This window comes from Hemibagrus wyckioides, linkage group LG25, assembly GCF_019097595.1.
Source record: "Hemibagrus wyckioides isolate EC202008001 linkage group LG25, SWU_Hwy_1.0, whole genome shotgun sequence".
Classification (NCBI taxonomy): Eukaryota; Metazoa; Chordata; class Actinopteri; order Siluriformes; family Bagridae; genus Hemibagrus; species Hemibagrus wyckioides.
In genome coordinates, this window is record NC_080734.1 from 13,167,709 (window position 1) to 13,186,594 (window position 18,886).

Here is an 18,886-nt window from a genome sequence, read left to right on the forward strand (position 1 = left end):
ACCAAACTCGCGGGTGTCATTTTGTGTTGCACATCCGGGTAAGTGTTTCTGGTAACTCGTCTCTAATTGGGCGATATCAATTTAGGGCCGTTTCGTTGGGACGTTTCTGATTTGTCGGTTTTAAGTTGTTGCTCAATGTGATTGGCTGAACCGCTCTGCTCCCGCCTGCCTGCTTGGAACGTAACAGACGTGCACAAGGTCAGTTAACATCGTCATTATTATTATTATTATTATTATTATTATTATTATCTGCTTTTAACACCTTCAGCAGTCTGCTTTGAGTTAAACAGTCAGTGGTATAACCGGTATAATAAATAAAACATTATCGTGGTGATGTCTGAGCTGTGTAGTTCGCTGGTGAGCTGCTACCTGTATCACCTGACTCAACTGCTTTACTTTAGAAACTGTTTGTTTATAAACGCTTAATAAGACGTCTCACTACTGTATAGACTCTTAATGACGTCTCACTACTGTATAGACTCTTAATGACATCTCACTACTGTATAGACTCTTAATAAGACGTCTCACTACTGTATAGACTCTTAATAACATCTCACTACTGTATAGACTCTTAATGACATCTCACTACTGTATAGACTCTTAATGACATCTCACTACTGTATAGACTCTTAATGACATCTCACTACTGTATAGACTCTTAATAAGACGTCTCACTACTGTATAGACTCTTAATAAGACGTCTCACTACTGTATAGACTCTTAATAAAACGTCTCACTACTGTATAGACTCTTAATAACATCTCACTACTGTATAGACTCTTAATAACATCTCACTACTGTATAGACTCTTAATGACATCTCACTACTGTATAGACTCTTAATGACATCTCACTACTGTATAGACTCTTAATGACATCTCACTACTGTATAGACTCTTAATGACGTCTCACTACTGTATAGACTCTTAATGACGTCTCACTACTGTATAGACTCTTAATAAGACGTCTCACTACTGTATAGACTCTTAATGACGTCTCACTACTGTATAGACTCTTAATGACGTCTCACTACTGTATAGACTCTTAATAAGACGTCTCACTACTGTATAGACTCTTAATGACGTCTCACTACTGTATAGACTCTTAATGACGTCTCACTACTGTATAGACTCTTAATGACGTCTCACTACTGTATAGACTCTTAAGACGTCTCACTACTGTATAGACTCTTAATAAGACGTCTCACTACTGTATAGACTCTTAATAAGACGTCTCACTACTGTATAGACCCTTAATAAGACGTCTCACTACTGTATAGACTCTTAATGACATCTCACTACTGTATAGACTCTTAATAAGACGTCTCACTACTGTATAGACTCTTAATGACGTCTCACTACTGTATAGACTCTTAATAAGACGTCTCACTACTGTATAGACTCTTAATGACGTCTCACTACTGTATAGACTCTTAATAAGACGTCTCACTACTGTATAGACTCTTAATGACATCTCACTACTGTATAGACTCTTAATAAGACGTCTCACTACTGTATAGACTCTTAATGACATCTCACTACTGTATAGACTCTTAATGACATCTCACTACTGTATAGACTCTTAATAAGACGTCTCACTACTGTATAGACTCTTAATGACATCTCACTACTGTATAGACTCTTAATGACATCTCACTACTGTATAGACTCTTAATAAGACGTCTCACTACTGTATAGACTCTTAATAACATCTCACTACTGTATAGACTCTTAATGACATCTCACTACTGTATAGACTCTTAATGACATCTCACTACTGTATAGACTCTTAATAAGACGTCTCACTACTGTATAGACTCTTAATAAGACGTCTCACTACTGTATAGACTCTTAATAAAACGTCTCACTACTGTATAGACTCTTAATAACATCTCACTACTGTATAGACTCTTAATAACATCTCACTACTGTATAGACTCTTAATGACATCTCACTACTGTATAGACTCTTAATGACATCTCACTACTGTATAGACTCTTAATGACATCTCACTACTGTATAGACTCTTAATGACGTCTCACTACTGTATAGACTCTTAATGACGTCTCACTACTGTATAGACTCTTAATGACGTCTCACTACTGTATAGACTCTTAATAAGACGTCTCACTACTGTATAGACTCTTAATGACGTCTCACTACTGTATAGACTCTTAATGACGTCTCACTACTGTATAGACTCTTAATGACGTCTCACTACTGTATAGACTCTTAATAAGACGTCTCACTACTGTATAGACTCTTAATAACATCTCACTACTGTATAGACTCTTAATGACATCTCACTACTGTATAGACTCTTAATGACGTCTCACTACTGTATAGACTCTTAATGACGTCTCACTACTGTATAGACTCTTAATAAGACGTCTCACTACTGTATAGACCCTTAATAAGACGTCTCACTACTGTATAGACCCTTAATAAGACGTCTCACTACTGTATAGACTCTTAATGACATCTCACTACTGTATAGACTCTTAATAAGACGTCTCACTACTGTATAGACTCTTAATAAGACGTCTCACTACTGTATAGACTCTTAATAAGACGTCTCACTACTGTATAGACTCTTAATGACGTCTCACTACTGTATAGACTCTTAATGACGTCTCACTACTGTAGAGACTCTTAATAAGACGTCTCACTACTGTATAGACTCTTAATGACGTCTCACTACTGTATAGACTCTTAATGACGTCTCACTACTGTATAGACGCTTAATAAGACGTCTCACTACTGTATAGACCCTTAATAAGACGTCTCACTACTGTATAGATTCTTAATGACGTCTCACTACTGTATAGACCCTTAACAAGACGTCTCACTACTGTATAGACTCTTAATGACGTCTCACTACTGTATAGACCCTTAACAAGACGTCTCACTACTGTATAGACTCTTAATAAAACGTCTCACTACTGTATAGACTCTTAATGACGTCTCACTACTGTATAGACCCTTAATAAGACGTCTCACTACTGTATAGATTCTTAATGACGTCTCACTACTGTATAGACCCTTAACAAGACGTCTCACTACTGTATAGACTCTTAATGACGTCTCACTACTGTATAGACCCTTAACAAGACGTCTCACTACTGTATAGACTCTTAATAAAACGTCTCACTACTGTATAGACTCTTAATGACATCTCACACAGCTGCTGGACATCTATCCACTTAGTCCTGTGGCCAAGTGATACGAATTATATCTCTTCTCAGTGAGACTAACCAATGATGATACCAACTGAGTGATATGAGCGATTTCAGTGGAAATCAAATGGCACTTGACTTCCACTGAAGTTGCCAGTAGATACGTTTAATAGATTGTCAGTCATACAACTGATGCTGTGTGTCCACTTGCATATATTGTTGTTTATATAAACTTGGTTATGGCAGTTTGCTTTGTAAACTCATCTCCTGATCATCTCTTGATCAGGACTGTTGCATGTATTTGTAGGCTGTTATATGTTTGCTGCACACATCTGCCAAAACACTATTAATGAACTGGACAGATGTGCTAGATTCAGTAATTGCATGCATCCAGTGTGCACCTGTGTGGCATGTTTTAAGTAGCAGAGATTGCAGTTAGTGTGTAGGAAGTGTTAGAAGTGTAGGCCTTGGGTCTTTTCACAATACATTAAACAATTAGATGTAACCTCTATGTCTAAATACATTCTCAGCACACCATTAACACTAAACTGTCTTAAAAACATCACATATATTTAATATAAACATTTAACCAATCATTTTAACAATTTGACTGTCATCCTCAGGTGTGTCATGAGTGACTAAGCCAGCGTCCATAGACACAGCATGTTGACAGCAGGAAAAGCATGCGCCTCTCTGGCGGCTAAGCGTCTGCTGGCCGTGTCCGGCTCTGCGCCTGCAGTGCTGGATCAGCCGTGCCGCTCCAGACTCTTTCACACATCCATATCACACAAAGGTGATGTTGAGCTTCACGAGGCTTGGGCCTCTCTGGCCAAGAAACAGCTGAAAGGGAAAAACCCAGAAGATTTGATCTGGCACACTCCTGAGGGCATCTCCATCAAACCCGTGTACACTCGGGCTGACACGGCGACGGTTCCAGATGAGCTTCCTGGTGTATTCCCCTACTCCAGAGGGCCTTACCCTACCATGTACACATACAGACCCTGGACCATTAGACAGTATGCTGGCTTCAGCACAGTGGAGGAGAGCAACAAGTTTTACAGAGACAATATCAAAGGTAGACATTTCTCTTAATAAAATTTGTTTGATTATTTAACCCTAATCTAGCATACTTCATTAACAAACTTCTGTACACTTTGATATGCTCAAATTTGATCACATTTACACAGTAATCTCACAAGTCCGAATTTGTACAGTCTCTAAAGAGACTTTTTCATGTTTAAATAAAACCACAAATCGCTTCCTTGTAAGCCGTGGAAGAAAAAAATCGTCAGAAGACTTTTCTTGTAGCAAACTCTCAAGAAATCCTTCGCTTATGCACTAATGGTTCAGTTAAATCTCTGGAATAATTTGTAAAGTTCACAATAATAAAAAGGTTTTTCTCATCTGAAACAAGTGTCCAGAAGTGTACACCAATCAGGCATAACATTATGACCACTGAGAGGTGAGGTGAATAAGACTGATGATCTCCTCATCATGGCACCTGTTAGTGGGTGGGATATATTAGGCAGCAAGTGAACATTTTGTCCTCAAAGTTGATGTGTTAGAAGCAGGAAAAATGGACAAGTGTAAGGATTTGAGCGAGTTTGACAAGGGCCAAATTGTGATGGCTAGACCACTGGATCAGAGCATCTCCAAAACTGCAGCTCTTGTGGGGTGTTCCCGGTCTGCAGTGGTCAGTATCTATTACAAGTCTCCTTTAAGTCCTGTAAGTATGGAGGCCCCACCTCACAAGTTACAGGACTCAAAGGATCCACTACTAACATCTTACCACAGCACACCTTCAGGGATCTAGTGGAGTCCATGGCTTGACAGGTCAGGACTGTATTGACAGCAAAAGGGGGACCAACACAATATTAGGCAGGTGGTCATAATGCTTTGCCTGATTGGTGTATATGAACAAACAGATTTAAATATGGTGAAACTTTGTGGCCAGATAAATGTATAAAAAATTACTAATGCATATAAAGAGGCTTAGCACTAAAAATTTGTAGATATTTGAACATGTAGTATTATACAGACAGCTGCCATGGACAATATTTATCAAATATAACTACAGCACTTAACATTTCTATTCCAGAATAGAGGGAATACTAAAAGGGGATTGTTAGGATGCACTTTATGCCTGTTATAGCATGCAGGATGTCCATGACTCTTATATTCACATAAAAGCGCTAGAACACACAGGGTCATAATAACAGAAATTATTTATAATTACTTTCTCTAATTCAGTTAATTTAAGTAACTTTTTTAGAATTGTATTTAATGTGGCATTGAGAGGTATTGTGTTTAAGGTGAAGATATGCAGACACCTTCAACATGAAGTAAAAGAGAGTGAGAAGAAAACATTAAATGTGTGAGAAATGATGGAAAGTTGTTTTTTATTGGAGTCTTTAGCATCACTTAAACAATTACATTCAGTGAAATGGAGATAATAAACAATGCAAAATAAAAAATAAATAAAATAAAAAATAAAGGTTTTAATTTAACTCAACTGACATCTTACACACCATACTCCCAAACTTTAGTACTTATAATATAGTACCTGGTTTATTACTGTTGTGTTCCTTTTTAGATGTTCTCTACACTTAAACATTCACTAGATAGATATGTATGTAGAGTGATATGTATTTAAAAGTTTTAGCCTGGTGCTTTTGTGAATAATTAGGTCGTGTATGTGCTGGTTTATCTATTTACCACTGTGGTACTCATTGAACCATCATTATTAAACCATCATTAAATAGATTTACTGGTTCATCTCCACTCTTTGCCTCTGTCTCGCAGCGGGCCAGCAAGGCCTGTCCGTGGCCTTTGACCTTCCCACACACAGAGGCTATGATTCAGACAATCCCAGAGTTCACGGCGATGTGGGCATGGCCGGCGTGGCAATCGACACAGTGGAGGACATGAAGATGCTGTTTGATGGAATTCCTCTGGAGAAGATGTCCGTGTCCATGACCATGAACGGCGCTGTGATTCCCATCCTGGCCATGTTTGTAGTGACGGGGGAGGAGCAGGGCATGGACAAGGCCAAACTCACCGGCACCATCCAGAACGACATCCTCAAAGAGTTCATGGTCCGAAATACGTACATCTTTCCTCCAGAGCCCTCCATGCACGCCATAGCGGACATATTTGCCTACACTTCGAAGGTGTGACTAGAAACATGTTAATGCATTTATGATCACTCCTGTAATTATTAGACAGAAACTCCTTATAGATCCAGAAATTCAGTAGTACGTTCTTAATAAATTCTCATATTTTACTCAGTAATTAAGAGTTAAAAGAAATGACTAAAATAGGGTTAATGAATTTAAAATGATTTGTGATTATTCCAAAAGGTTTATCTGACTCACTAATGGGGAAAGAAACTCAAAAATTAATATTTTAATAATTAATAAATAATTAATAGTATTATTCGAAAGGTTAATCTAATTAATGTATGTAATTATAAACATTTTTGTTTACGTCGAAAAGTATTCTATATATAAATCAAATTTACATACAGAAATACAGTATACAGCATCATTTAGACAATAAAAATAATCATTAATTCATGTTGCCTGATTAGATAATACTGACTTTTCTGACTTTTCCTTGGTGACTGTTTCTTTGTCCCACAGAACATGCCCAAGTTTAACTCCATCTCAATCAGTGGCTACCATTTACAAGAAGCTGGGGCTGATGCTGTCCTGGAGCTGGCCTACACCATTGCTAATGGGCTGGAGTACTGCAGAACTGGCCTAAAGGCAGGCCTCACCATCGACGAATTTGCCCCCAGGTCAGCTGTCACTTCTGGCTCAGTGTATATGGAGTATTGCACTAGAAATTCTGATTTACACACTGCATCATTCAAGACATTCATATAGCTTCATTGTATATCCAAGACAAGTCTGCTTACATATTAAAAGTGTGTGTGTTTATCAATCTCAATTGTGGTTTCACTTTACTGAATTGGCAACAAGCCTCCAACAAACTTCCTGTTTGAATAATAATGAATTTCCTGGTTACATAGTTGCATATTTTGAGCATTCACTTATATAATTATGGAATAGAAACGATTTATAATGACGCTATCTGGCTCCATTCTGAGTCCTCTCAAGGTTTCGTCCTTCATATCGTCTCTTTCTTGCCACGTTCACACCTGGCATAGTCAATAAGGATTAACTAATCAATTTAATATTTATAATCTGAATTTATATATTTGTATTAAGCTGCTTTGTGACAATTAAAAATGCTATACAAAGAAAAATGAATTGAATTGAATTAATAAGGTATATTTTCAGACTTTACAAAGAAGAGATTTATTAACGGTTGTGTAGGGCAGCCCTGGCACCACCGGATGGCACCACAGTCTTTGTAGGATGACCATTTTATTAGAATTTTCCCCATAATTAAGTCAGCTGCGTTTATTTCGTATATAAATACAGATTTTAATAAAATGATACGTAACGTTACTCAGTTTTGATACTGTTCATAATCAGCAGGGTTTCAATTTCTTTAATAATATTTAGTTAGCAAGTGTTTTGACCTCACTGGTTATGTCTTCCAGGTTGTCTTTCTTCTGGGGTATTGGTATGAACTTTTATATGGAGATCGCCAAGATGAGAGCCGCACGGCGTCTCTGGGCTACGCTGATTAAAGAAAACTTCCAGCCCAAGAACTCCAAATCTCTACTGTTAAGGACACACTGTCAGACATCAGGATGGTCTCTGACTGAGCAGGTCTGTAACCAGAGAGGCTGTTAAATTATATTGTGTCGTCCATTTCACGTCTTTGAATGATTGACATATTTGAAAGCATTAGAATATGAGTTATACTGCCACAGAGGAGGAACATCATACTTTTATCATATACTTATGTTACCTGAAATCCATGTCATAATCTATATTCAACTTGTCTTCATACAGTAATTATTATTTCTTATTTCTTATTAAAGCTCAAATCTCAAATGAATTCCTATTCACTATATATGCTCACTATGTAGGGTATAGCATCAATAGTGTTCTGCAGAAGAGGTTCCCGAACACTGGAGTGCACAAGATCTTAATCATGTGAATGTGTTTTGCCTTTGAGTACATAAATGTTATAAAAGTTATGAAAGTATAATGTTTAAACTGTGTAATTTGTTCTGACAGATATATTAACTCAATACTCTAGGATTTCAGCTTTGGTCAAAATAAACAGCACTGAATATCCCTCTGGCGGGGGGGCAGTGACTTAGTGTTTAGCAAGTTTGCATCGAACCGCAAGGTTTAGGGGTTTCCCGAGTCCCGCCTGTGCCCTGTGTGCTCCCTGTGTTTCAGGGGTTTCCTCTGGGTACTTCGGTTTCCTCCCTCTCTCCAAAGGCATTGTAGTTTGATTGGCATCTCTAAATTGTCTGTAGTGTGTGAATGGGTGTGTGAATGTGTGTGTGAGAGATTGTACCCTGTGATTCCTGTAATGAGTTGTGCTGCCCTGAGATAGAGTCCAGCTTCCCCTTGACCTTGTGTAGGATAAATGGTTCAGAACATGGATCGATGAATCTTCCAAGATAACAGGAGTAACACCATATGTAGCATCTTATCATTTTGTCATCACAGCCCAGATTTCACTTCAGAAATTAAGCATCAATACCCAGAGGTCAGGTACACAGGCTTCACAGTTGTGTTAAAGACCACAGGTAAAGTTCCTCTGTTTGATGTGATTTCAACAGGACCCCTACAACAACGTGGTCCGTACAGTGATCGAGGCCATGGCTGCTGTGTTTGGAGGTACACAATCTCTGCACACCAACTCTTTTGATGAGGCGCTGGGATTGCCAACGGTCAAGAGCGCCCGTATCGCCCGCAACACCCAGATCATCATCCAGGAGGAGTCTGGCATCCCGAAAGTGGCCGACCCCTGGGGAGGCTCCTACATGATGGAGACGCTTACAAATGACGTGTACAATGCAGCTCTCAAGGTCAGAAAGAAAGAGAAGCACTTTTAATAAAGGTTACAAAGCATGATAATATGCAGTCAATTCCAAAATTATTGACACTCTTCATATAAAGAGATAACATATGTAAAGGGGGATATCTTCAGCATAGGCAGGTAGGGATGATTTTTCCACCCTTACACTAGTATTAGTAATATTTGGTGAAGGCTTCCCTTGGGAAGATAACAGCGCATGCTTTTTCCTGTCCTTGTCTATAGAAATTCAGCCTCTGTTATACTTTTAGGTGTGCACTGTCCTTTTAAACTCATGCTACAGACACTTCTGTGTGGATTTTGGGGACAAAGAAGCTTGTTTAAGATTTCTTTTTGTAGGTGGAGGAAGAGTAATTGTTCACTTGGTTCTCCAGTTGGTTGAGTGGAAACTTTGATTCTTCGTGTCTAATGTTTACCTTCTTCAGGCATTTTTATGCATTAACTTTAAGGGGTTAATCTTTCTCTTTTATTTTAGATTATTGCAGACAGAGCTGGTGAACATTTTCCTTCTTACCTGCTTAATGGGTTACTTATTCCATGAAATGCAATATGAGGCCCGCACAGTAAATGCTGTAAATGTTACTGTTAAAAGAACATAGATGCAGTTGTGCACATTAAATTTCAGTTTTCAGGCTCTGAGCTAAAGACTGAATAAAACAATGCAGTACAGCCTGTACAGCCTTTTAGCTTGTTTTTTGAGGACCTGGTTTTTTTCTTTTTGCTCAGTTCATCAATGAAATCGAGGAGATGGGAGGAATGGCTCGAGCGGTGGCCGAGGGAATCCCGAAGCTCCGGATCGAGGAGTGTGCTGCACGCAGACAAGCTCGTATCGATTCAGGTAAAAACGTATACAAATTTACAAAAGCAGGTCAGGATATGTAAAAGCGCCGAATGAGAAAGCCGAAACATAACTGCTTTTTATTTAAGAGTAGCTGAATGGAGAAGAGAGGTGCTTTATATGCTATGTATTCGAAAGCACATGTTTTAGGTACTTACATTTCTAGCTTCTGCTTGTTTCTTTAAGCTAATTTAGAGATTTTGTGCATGGGCTGTGATTCTATAGCCTCTGTTTACACCAGATTGATATTTATTTGTTCATCTTCTTGAGTAAATATGAGCATTTTATTCATTCATTTTACAAAGCTTCTGTGTAATCATGTTCTATTTCCTGTATTAGCTTGAAAAGCTCTATTGATGTTCTTCCAAGGATTTTATGAATGATTAGTGTTTACATAATACCACAAGGGGGCACAATAGCTACAGTGTACAGTTAGAGAGACCCTTTGTGCTGTTTGAATGCAGTGGCTGTGTAGTAAGCAGTTCTACAGTCACACACCTGCTGACCTGACTGTAAACAAGTCTGTGTGAAAACCAAGAAAAACGTTAGCATGTTTTAGCATGTTGCCTGATCTAGTGATGAAAATTGATGTTGCTTGTGCTTTGTTTTTATTAATAATTATTTCTGAATGACTGGCGACCTGTCCACCCCTGCATTTCGCCCTGTGTGCGCTGCGCTGGGATAGGCTCCACTAGACCCCCGTGTCCCTAATTAGGAATACGCGGGTATAGACAATGGATGGATGGATGGATGGATTATTTCTGAATGTATAGATAATGTTTAATAATCAATCTACATTTATTAATAAACCTTCCAAGTCTAGTCGCTTCGGTTATCAAGAGAAATAACAGCACAAAGAATTGTTCATCATTTCGCTCCTTTAATAACGTGTGCTGTTGTGCTGTTGTTTTTATTTATTTTTGGTCAGTTGCTGCTTCTCTGCAAACAGAATTTCTACTCTTATTGCAAACTGCCAACATTACCGTATATCCAACAAGATTTTTGGGTAAAGCCTGATGTAAGCCTGCCCAAGCCTTGATCTTAAAACTCTCTATCTGTCATGGTTTTCCAGGACATCATGTGCTTCGTGCTTTCATGTTCACTCATGCTGTCAGCTGCCTTATTTTGATAATAATTTTGATAAGTGGTTTGTGTTACCTCCGGGCAAGTCTGTGAGAGCAGCATGGGTTCAGTTCAGTCCCTGCAGCTTGAAATGAGTTCTACATGGAGAATGAATTACTCATTATTACTCAGGTTATGAATTATATACCAAATTAAATTTGAAATGATCATAACGTGATCGCAAATAATTATTTCCCACTTTTTCCTCTCATATTTTGCTTTTCTAAATAATAAAATAAAGCATTTGTATTCCTGACACACAAGGGATTCTATCACATAGTAAATTCTGTATTCAGTATCCACAATGCATAACGCATACACTGCCTGGTGAATTACTTATCCAAAGCCAGTAAAAGCTCCATTTGCATGTGTAAGATTAAAAAACCGAGCAGACTTTATGATTATGCACAGCTTGTGTTAAAGGTATGTGGATTAATGTAGAAGCATATTGCAGTCTTTGGTGCTGAAGAGGTTTAGAAACTATGTGGTGATAAACATCCTGGACTCACATGTTCAGGAGTGTCTTTCCTGAAATTATTGACTGGCTCTTCTTTTCTTAGGACTTTAAGACAAATTTTGGGGAAGTCTCTTGTGCTCGGATGTTTTGTGCTGTAGTTCAGATCTGCTGTTAGAGCTACTAACTCTACTGTTGAGGCTACTAAACATTCTGAGGGGAAAAGGAATAAGTGGCTGTGTTGCTTTTTTCTTTTTTTGTCTAATGTGATGTTCTTGCCCTTGGGATGTATAGCTAACCTCCTTGCTAATCTGTGCTTATTCGTCATTCAGGCTCTGAGGTCATTGTTGGGGTCAACAAGTATCGTCTTGAGAGCGAAGAGTCGGTGGAGGTTCTGGCCATCGATAACACCGTCGTGCGACAAAAACAGATTGAGAAGCTCCAGAAGGTTAGTTCCCTTTCTTTGGGCATTATGAATATAGAAGAATATGTGCTCAAAGGGATGAAAAACTCTGAAAGGAGTAGCTAAGTAGCCATTTTGAGGTTCACTTTGACTAATATGGCTTTAAAAAAAATCTGAAGCCAGGAAAGGTGAAACAGCTTGCCATTAGAGAAAATTAGACTTAATTTTAAATACAGACAGTCATTTCAAAATAGTGAATAATTTAATTGAATAATAATTTTGGTCTGCACATTTATTGTGAGGGGCACATGACTGTGCACAATATAAGTACTGTGTATATACTGTATAAACTGGTAGTTTAGCCTTTAAATAAATACTACTTTTGTTTTTTTTTGTACTTGGAATAATAATGACTTGGCTTATTATATGATGTTATATATATATATATATATATATATATATAAGCTTTTAGTGTTTCGAAATATTTAAAACAAATAAAGTTAATGCCAAATATTTAATAAGATTCTACACTATTTCTAGGTCCCTTTTTAATTATAAGGAATTAATTAATTAAGTAATTAGTGAAATTAACCATTGTTAAATGATGTGTACAGATTTTCCTCATATCTAATCTCTTTTACTGAAGCATGTGCTCAGGTGACACTGGATGAATCTGATCTGAAATGGATCATAAGGTTTTGTGGGGTCCAGTGCACACTGTCATTAAAGGGAAAAAAGGGGGAACGTACCAAATTCAAAGAAACTCTAGGATTCATGTTAATATTTCAAACATTTTACTTTTCATTCAAGTTGTTGTCAGTAATATAATTTATACTGAAAGTTGTTGAACTAAATTAGAAATGAATACGATAAAGAAGCATTTTTATCCAGGGTCTCAGACTTTTGGATCCCATTGTATGTCATACTGAAGGTTCAGTGGTCAAACACTGCCTCATTTCATTTGTCCTGCACAAACAATCCAAAACTTAAAATGTAACTGACCCATGGTACATTACTATGAGGTGCTGAAATTCTGAGCTTACAGCACTGTACAGCATGCATGGACTCGCATCTGTCAGGGCTGAAACACTGTCCAGAAGAAATGTCTGATTGCTGCACTTGGTGTCAGATCTAAAAATAAATCGGAATTGCATGTTGGCTTTTAGTATACTTTAAATGTTTATTAAAAAGAGCCACAAGAACAAGAGAATCAGGACATGGTCAGATCTCCATGTGGACACCTGTGCATGACATCCATGTGTTTTTTCCCCCTACTGTTGCCTCAATGTTGGAAGCACACAATTGTATACAATGTCTTTGTATGAAGTGTCATTAAGATTTCCCTTTACTGGAACTAAGAGGCCTAAACATGATCCAGCATGACAATGTCCCTGTGCACAAAGTGAAGTGAGTCATGAAGTGAGCTAACATGAACTTCATGTTAAATTTGGAACAGATTTCTCTACACCTTTGTCCATTAGGCGTGACATATTCTTAGTGACATTTCAAAATGTGTTACTCGAGTACTGTTTAAATGCCAGCAGGCACAGTGGGAACAGGGTTATAAGTTATAACTAGCTGTGATGAGAATCCTGTGTGCTTCTTTTAAAGGTGAGGGAGAGCCGAGATGGCGAGGCGGCGAAAAGGTGCCTGGATGCTATACAGCAATGCGCTCAAACCAGGGATGGGAATCTGCTGCAGCTGGCTGTGGAGGCTGCTAGGGCAAGGTGAGTCAGGTTCTTTAAATAAGCTTTTCTTGACAACAATTAAGTGATGCTGTAGGGCAGCCATGTTTATAATAAAAGACCTTTCACCATAGCCCACTGTAGACTGTGTTTCATGCTGGACCGAACTTTGAGGAGATACAAGTTGACTTGAAAAAAGGATTTTTGTTAAAAGAATGTGAAGTTAATGTTGAGCGGCTCTAAATGCATGTGAATATAAAAACAACTAATAAGCAGTTTTCTAAATGTAGTTTTGCATAGTTTTTACACATCGCTTAACATCATGCATTTAAAGTATCCGTGAAATCAAAAAACACAACATTCACGCTGAATTTCAGAGACTTTCTGAACACTGCTGTGTCTCAATAAACCCTTTCAGGGAGTGTCTATACTTAGGTTTTTAGTCTGTTTTTTTAATTGTTTTTTATGACATAGACTCTTTGAGCTTCGTGTACAATATCAGGACGTAAGCTTAAGGGCTTTAGAGCCTCCTGGTGGTCCAGGATCCTGCACTCTCATTTCCACGGTCAGGGTTCGATTCCCGGGCAGGGTGCTGACCCAGCCACTGAAGAGTGCCAGGTCCCAAGCCTGGATAAAGTGGGACAGTGTCAGGAAGGCCATCCATTGTAAAACATGTGCCAAATCAAAGCATGCAGACCAAATGATCCGCTGTGGCGACCCCGAACAGGGAGCAGCCGAAAGAACAACAACAACAAGCTTAATGGCTTCAAAACTTCATCTAAACTTACCAATTATTAGAGGAGGTAAATGACACTTAGTCAGAGAACTGTCATGTTAAGAGTTAGAAAGCAAATGAAGTGCTGATTAGTAATTGTAATTAGACTTATATTTATATTTATTTGTATTTATCCCTAATGAGCGGCTATGGCAAGGAAAAAACTTCCTGAGGTGGTATGAGGAAGAAACCTTGAGAGGAATCAGCCTCAAAAGGGAACCCATCCTCATTTGGGTGATAAATTATTATGAACACAGAAGTGTGTGATTATAAATAATGTCCTTTCTATAGTCATATTGAGTCAGTAACCCGGAGCTCCTGAGCAACTCATGAACATCTGTATTCATTGTAGATTTAACACTAACTCCTTCATGCCAGAGCCTTCAAATGTTTAATGAAGAAGATACAGCATATGTAGAATATTAGAACCTTCAACATCTCAGATGTTAAATCAGTTAAATCTCAAAATGTCATTTTTCTTTATTGGAAGTTGTAAAGGTTTCTAAGATCATCCTACATAACCTTATTTCGTAGGTTTAGAGTATGTTGAGGTGTACTTTTAAGATATAATGCTGGGCTTATTGACTACCATAGAGTACTAAATTGTAGCTTTCTGACTACATGATTAAGTGTGAATTTTCCATTCAGGTGTTCTGTGGGTGAGATCACGGACGCCATGAAAGCCGTTTTCGGGGAGCACAAGGCCAGCACACGTATGGTGAGTGGAGCATACCGCAGTGAGTTTGGTGAACATGAGGAGATCACCCACGCTTATGGTCGGTAAGATGATTAAAAATTTTTTTTATATTAATGTAATTCCCCACTTTTCAACATTTCATTCTTTAGAGAGTGCTGCTTTTATAGGTCAGTCTGCCTCCGAGGTCAGGCAACTTTAAAGTGTTCTTAATCTCAGGTCTAATGGGTTTGACTGTCTTTTTGAACTTTGCCTATAAAAGCACTGCTTGACCACTTGGGTAAAAAAAAAATCTTTTCCTAATCCTCTCTCAGAATGTGTGTGTGTGTTTGTGTGAAAGAGAGATGTCTTGCATCCTCCTGTGTTTTATGTTTCAGGGTCGTGCAGTTTAAGAAGCATGAAGGCAGAAATCCTCGTCTGCTGGTTGCCAAAATGGGACAGGATGGACATGACAGAGGTGCAAAGGTCATCGCCACGGGATTCGCCGATTTGGGCTTTGATGTGGATATTGGACCACTTTTTCAGGTGAGTCACAAATCTTCAAAACCTAGTTAATAAACTGTTAAAGATGTTTAACAATGATCAGCCATAACATTATGACCGTGAAGTGAATAACACTGTTTATCTCCTCATCAGGGCACCTGTTAGTGGGTGGGATATATTAGGCAGCAAGTGAGCATTTTGTCCTCAAAGTTGATGTGTTAGAAGCAGGAAAAATGGACAAGCGTAAGGATTTGAGTGAGTTTGACAAGGACCAAATTGTGATGGCTAGACGCCTGGATCAGAGCATCTCCATAACCGCAGCTCTTGTGGGGTGTTCCCGGTCTGCAGTGGTCAATATTCTTTAAAAGTATCCTTTAAGTCCTGTAAGTATCGTTCAAGTCCTACAGGACTTAAAGGATCTGCTGCTAATATCTTGGTGCCAGATACCACAGCACACCTTTAGGGATCTAGTGGAGTCCATGCCTCGACAGGTCAGGGCTGAAGCAGCAAAAGGGGGACAAACACAATATTAGGCAGGTGGTCATAATGTTATGACTGATTGATGTACATCTTACAACTCACAGCTGTGGTAATCTTCACTTTAATTTCTGATATGAACTTGTTTACTGTTTTTATATAATAATCAAAGAACAATATTAAAGGGTTTTTATTTTAAGTTTATTTTTGAGATCTTTATGCTTTGTGACAGCACTGAGCACAAAATGCTGCATTGTTTTTTTCTTCTGTTGGACGCTTTTCCTACTGGGGTCCTTTGTAAAAGATAAAAAATCCCCTGTTAAGATAGAACAAAATAAATCAGTACAGGGACTCAGTGATGTAATATCGATCAATCTGCCTGGTGATAAATATTGCAATAAAGACCGTGTCTTTCCAAGATTTGTTTCTTATGTGTGTCAGAACATTTTTGCATTGTGGCTTGGATCAAAACACATGTTGCCTCATAAGCTGGCACTTTCCCCAGGAATTAATTCTATTCTTTCAGCTCAGATAGTCCTCGTGTTAACATTTATTTAACAGCTAACCTATGGTCAGGTTAATAAAAAGATACTAGGATTTAACAGTAAGGTATATAGTATTGTTTGATATATAGCTCATGATTTGATACATCTGCATGTTGAACAATAAATTTAACAGGCTGTGTAATAAAGTAGGCTGTTCATCATAAAATGCTGCTTATGTTACGTGAGGTGTAATAAATATTTCAACTTAGCTTGCCAGAAAGGCTGAATGCTGCCTACACTAGTGCAATGGAGTCAGACATGTGGACCGGGACAGGCTTGATTAATGTCAAGATCTTTACCAAATAAAATAATCATGTGAACTGTAACTGAATTGAAAGATTTTAAGACTCTAAGCAAACTCTCTGCTATATTCAGATAGCCTTTAATGGCTGATTCTGTCAGGACTAAAGTGATCATTAAAGTGATATCGCTGCTGCAAAACGGAAGTTTTTATTCACTTGTGTGTGTGTGTGTGTGTAGCCCTGTGCTTTAGACACGTCCCTCTGTGAGTCCCATCAGTGTTTTTTGTTCTGTAATACTACTTTTAGAGATCCAAGTCAAAAAGCTAGCAACTTTCCAGAGGTTATTTAAGGTTATTCCCTTTTTTTATTTTTTATAACACCTTCTTGTTTGTTGAACTTTTAACTCTGATGTGTTTGGTAGAAAACCATTCGTTAGGTTTATGTAAAACTAATCATTCTTAATTTTATGTGAATAAAACTATTAAAAAACAGTATGTCTGTAAGTTCAATTTCTGCCCTTGTCTTGGTGATAAATCTGCAGTGACAGCCTAATTTAAAGAAATAGTGACTTTATGTATAGTATATAGGTTTTACTGGATAGCTAAGCTTAGTCTAGCTGTATATTTATCTATCTATCTTTTCGGTTGATACCTATAGAGAAAGGGAGCAAAAGAGGTTTTTTCTGAAACGTCTGCGCCATCAGAAATCGAGCTTCCAGTCTATGTGTGAATGAAGGTCAGTCAAAATCTCAGTGATGCCTGTGTCCTGTCTCACTGTCTTCTGTCATTTTCACTATGACAGACACCTCGAGAGGTGGCTCAGCAGGCTGTCGATGCAGACGTGCATTGTGTAGGTGTCAGCACACTCGCAGCCGGACACAAGACCCTCGTTCCCGAGCTCATTAAGGAGCTGCGCAGTCTAAACCGTCCGGATATCCTGGTCATCTGCGGTGGAGTCATCCCCCCACAGGTAAAACATGACTGTCTATACTGCCAGTAATAAACACATCAGGTGGTATATATTGATCAGTTTTTTTCAGGGTTTGTGTTCATTTAACATCTATCACAATGCCTTACTTAATAGGTTTTATTTTGAGGTTCTACTCATTTCTGTCATTATGATTTGGAGTACCAACACACTGTTATTTTGTGACTGGGATTGTGTAACAAAAAGGGCAGCATGTATAAGTTTAATAGCGCATAATTGCATAATGTCTAGTTTCTACTGTAACTGAATACTTAGTACTTATCCTGCTTAATTTCAAATGAATAACTCCATATTTGTATCATATGTCATGCAGGACTACGAGTTTTTGTACGAGAGTGGAGTTAGCTGTATTTTTGGTCCCGGGACCAGAATCCCACAAGCCGCAGTGGAGGTCATCGACAACATAGAGAAGAGTCTGGAGAAAAATCGGCAAGCTATGTAACTGGAACTGAACAATACCCTGTGCACTTATTATGGTGGTGGTTGAGTCAATCAAGTTGAGATGAGAATGTGGTTATTAAGCATTACTCTGTCACTGTTTTATGTTCCAGCACTTCTTTACTTGAGAGATTACAATAAAAAATGTATCAACACTAACAGTATGATTATGTAAAATATCCTTGATTCCAGCTTTAGAAGAATCATTAAGAAGTGATCATGAAAGCCATCATTCATTCAATTGTCATATTGTATATTTGGTCATAAACATCATTTATGACTTCTGTAATGTCTCCTAGATGAATTGAATGGATTCAGTTGGCACTGGATTGTACCATTTCATCACCCTCTGTGTTAAATGGCATTATTTTACAACAGGATGTTGAATATATGACAATTCTTCATACAACAATGATTCAAGATGAGCCTATTAAATAGTTCTGTATAATAATGCAGCTTTAAAGTGTTATTTTGTTCTAGTTGGGTATTCTAACTGTGCCTTATGGATGCTGCTGAGTTTGAGCTTAGTCATGTCCTGCCTCTGCCTGGAATTGAAAAGGATGTGCACATAAAGATCTTTTTTATTAGTATTAGATAGT

General features: G+C 38.1%; 1 protein-coding gene across 1 annotated transcript; it reads left to right on the forward strand.

Annotated features, from left to right (window-relative positions):
• Positions 1–46: 46 nt before the first annotated feature.
• Positions 47–18,738, forward strand: mmut (methylmalonyl CoA mutase). Its single transcript, XM_058379506.1, has 13 exons — positions 47–198; positions 3,798–4,249; positions 5,977–6,344; positions 6,816–6,973; positions 7,745–7,916; positions 8,888–9,136; positions 9,871–9,982; positions 11,891–12,006; positions 13,573–13,688; positions 15,070–15,201; positions 15,493–15,640; positions 17,664–17,831; positions 18,163–18,738. The coding sequence occupies exons 2-13, from the start codon at positions 3,838–3,840 to the stop codon at positions 18,289–18,291; spliced, it is 2,280 nt and encodes a 759-aa protein (XP_058235489.1). The 5' UTR covers positions 47–198; positions 3,798–3,837; the 3' UTR covers positions 18,292–18,738.
• Positions 18,739–18,886: the final 148 nt, after the last annotated feature.

What these genes read in the sequence shown, in the direction of transcription:
- mmut (XM_058379506.1), top strand. Translation starts at nt 3,838, where the DNA reads ATGTTGACAGCAGGAAAAGCATGCGCCTCTCTGGCGGCTAAGCGTCTG. An exon ending in ATCGACGAATTTGCCCCCAG is followed by an intron (nt 6,974 to 7,744) that starts GTCAGCTGTCAC and finishes TATGTCTTCCAG; the next exon opens with GTTGTCTTTCTTCTGGGGTA. An exon ending in ATCACCCACGCTTATGGTCG is followed by an intron (nt 15,202 to 15,492) that starts GTAAGATGATTA and finishes TTTATGTTTCAG; the next exon opens with GGTCGTGCAGTTTAAGAAGC.